General features: G+C 32.8%; 2 protein-coding genes across 3 annotated transcripts in view; one reads left to right on the top strand and one right to left on the bottom strand.

The window, feature by feature from the left end:
- The window catches only part of LOC115233804 (COP9 signalosome complex subunit 9), a 1788-nt gene extending 1027 nt beyond the window's left edge, over nucleotides 1-761 (bottom strand). Inside the window, exons 1-2 of one of the 2 annotated variants that reach the window (XM_029804394.1) lie at nucleotides 365-761; nucleotides 114-183 (exon numbers count right to left, since the gene is read on the bottom strand). In XM_029804394.1, coding sequence (XP_029660254.1) covers nucleotides 114-183; nucleotides 365-433 — 139 coding nt within the window. In that variant the 5' untranslated portion in view covers nucleotides 434-761. The remainder of the gene's footprint in view (nucleotides 1-113; nucleotides 184-364) is intronic. The other variant, XM_029804395.1, reaches the window with a different exon arrangement.
- Nucleotides 762-989: 228 nt separating this feature from the next.
- The window catches only part of LOC115233803 (mitochondrial 2-oxoglutarate/malate carrier protein-like), a 2814-nt gene continuing 1750 nt past the window's right edge, over nucleotides 990-2053 (top strand). Inside the window, exons 1-2 of the mRNA XM_029804393.1 lie at nucleotides 990-1164; nucleotides 1332-1769. Coding sequence (XP_029660253.1) covers nucleotides 1711-1769 — 59 coding nt within the window. The 5' untranslated portion in view covers nucleotides 990-1164; nucleotides 1332-1710. The remainder of the gene's footprint in view (nucleotides 1165-1331; nucleotides 1770-2053) is intronic.

Below are 2053 nucleotides of genomic sequence, written 5' to 3' on the forward strand. Positions count from 1 at the left end.
AATAAAAAAAAAAAAAAAATAAATAAATAAATTATGCCTAAAAATTGATGTAGAATTAATTGGAAATTTACTATATTATTGAAAGAAATATGTATGTACGATATTTGATATACCATTGAAAAAATCTGCATGGACAGCTTTCTCACTTGCTGTAAGATCTACTAATAACCTACTACCACCAACCTGAAATCAATATCGTATACTTTATTATGAGAAATTATAATATAAATTACTTATTACGAATTTGTAGAGCGTACTTATTGCTAGTGACTAGTGCAAAATCCTTGACATTGTTATTAACCATGACATTGACATTTTGCCCTAGTCTATTGTCAAAACAATATATACATATAATTTATATTACCTCATCTAATTCAACGTAAGGTCCAGCTCCTTCAGGGAACATTTCATCAGCTACAAGTGTTGGCTTCATATTGAAATATATCAATTTACCTGATGTATGTTTAATTTGTCAGGATGAGAGAATTCCAATTCAAACCTTATAAATTGCAAGATGCACGTGCGACATAAAACCACATAAAACTAGCGACTACGATCGTTACAATTAAAGTTGTCCGTGAGCCACGTGTCCAATCCAAATCCTGAGACAGGATGAATTATGTATATATATGTTATGTCGCTTGATCGTGTATATATGTATGCCTTATCGTAGGAAAATGAATCGAAAAAGTTTAAGATCTATCGTTCTGTGGTTCTGATTGATCAAAATTTCAAGATGTCAATGTTTTCGATGTTTATGTCACTTTTATAAGATCTCTAGATAAGAATGCGCCATGAAAATTTTGAAGCATTTGACTGACCAATCAGAGGAAAGAAATTATTGTTTCCTTTGTTCTGATTGATTAATTAAATGAAACTTTAGCGTCAAATGGGAGAAGTGATGTTGTTTTCTTGTTCCTCATATTATCAAGAGACACGACAGTGTTTCGCGCCAAATCACGCGCAGTAACATCGAAGCACGCCACGTGTGTTTATTCACGCGAGTCGGCCAGTTCACATTTCTGAGATTATCGGATTCTCGTATTACAGTCCAAGAGTTTTAGGTAATAATTAAATGGGGAGAATTTATTTTGCAATTGATATTTTACGTATTGTCAAAGTCTAAACTCTGATAAAATAAGCAAAATGTCAGGAAAATCTCAGGTAAGAGCATTAATGCTAATGGAAAAATATCAAGAGTTAAAAACCGAGATTGTGTAACCCCGAAAACTTTATTCACACATTGTATATTTTCTCGCGCTATATCTCTGCTAACGCGAATATTTAGATATGACTCTATACAAATATGTTAAAAATAACTTTATTCGTAGGTATTACGACATTTTTGGCGCCCATGTTCGTACAGATCTTGATTTCGAGCAGAGTTTCAAGGCCAATTCAGATTTACTTTAGGAAGTATCGATGCTGGGTGATGGTGGCGCTATTTTCGTAATTCCGTATCAGCTGATAACATGACCACATATGACACGACTAGACTGCACTGGTCGTGCCATTGCGACGACTTCCTCTGTGTTCACGATCTAGTGCACACGGCAAGATTTAAGAGAGATATTTTTGTTATTTTTTTTTTTGCTTACATATTTTTCACCGCGATTATTGTTAATTATTGTTTAACAAAGAACGAGCAAGTGCGATTAATAAAAATCGCGACGTTCAAGGAATCGTCGGTTTAATCGACATTACATCAAAATGAGTAGCCAGAAGACGGTGCCAAACAGTGTCAAGTTCCTCATTGGTGGCACTTCTGGGTTTGTGCCTTTTTCTTTTTTTTCATTTTGTTTCTCTTGGACACATATCTATAATATATGTGAATAAATGAGGGGATTGTAATATTGGCAGTGTATCTTTATAAAATATTCATTATTCTTTGATAATTATCAGTGTTTTGCAATCAATGAGTTTTGAAGGTCGAATGATCATAATTTCAGATTTTGCAAAAATTATTTCTCATTGATTATTTTGGCTGATTATTGTTAATAATTAAAAAAAAAATAGGATATTTGAGTTTTCATGATGATGCAATATGTATATA

Source organism: Formica exsecta, unplaced genomic scaffold, assembly GCF_003651465.1.
Source record: "Formica exsecta isolate Colony F162 unplaced genomic scaffold, ASM365146v1 scaffold191, whole genome shotgun sequence".
Taxonomy (NCBI): Eukaryota; Metazoa; Arthropoda; class Insecta; order Hymenoptera; family Formicidae; genus Formica; species Formica exsecta.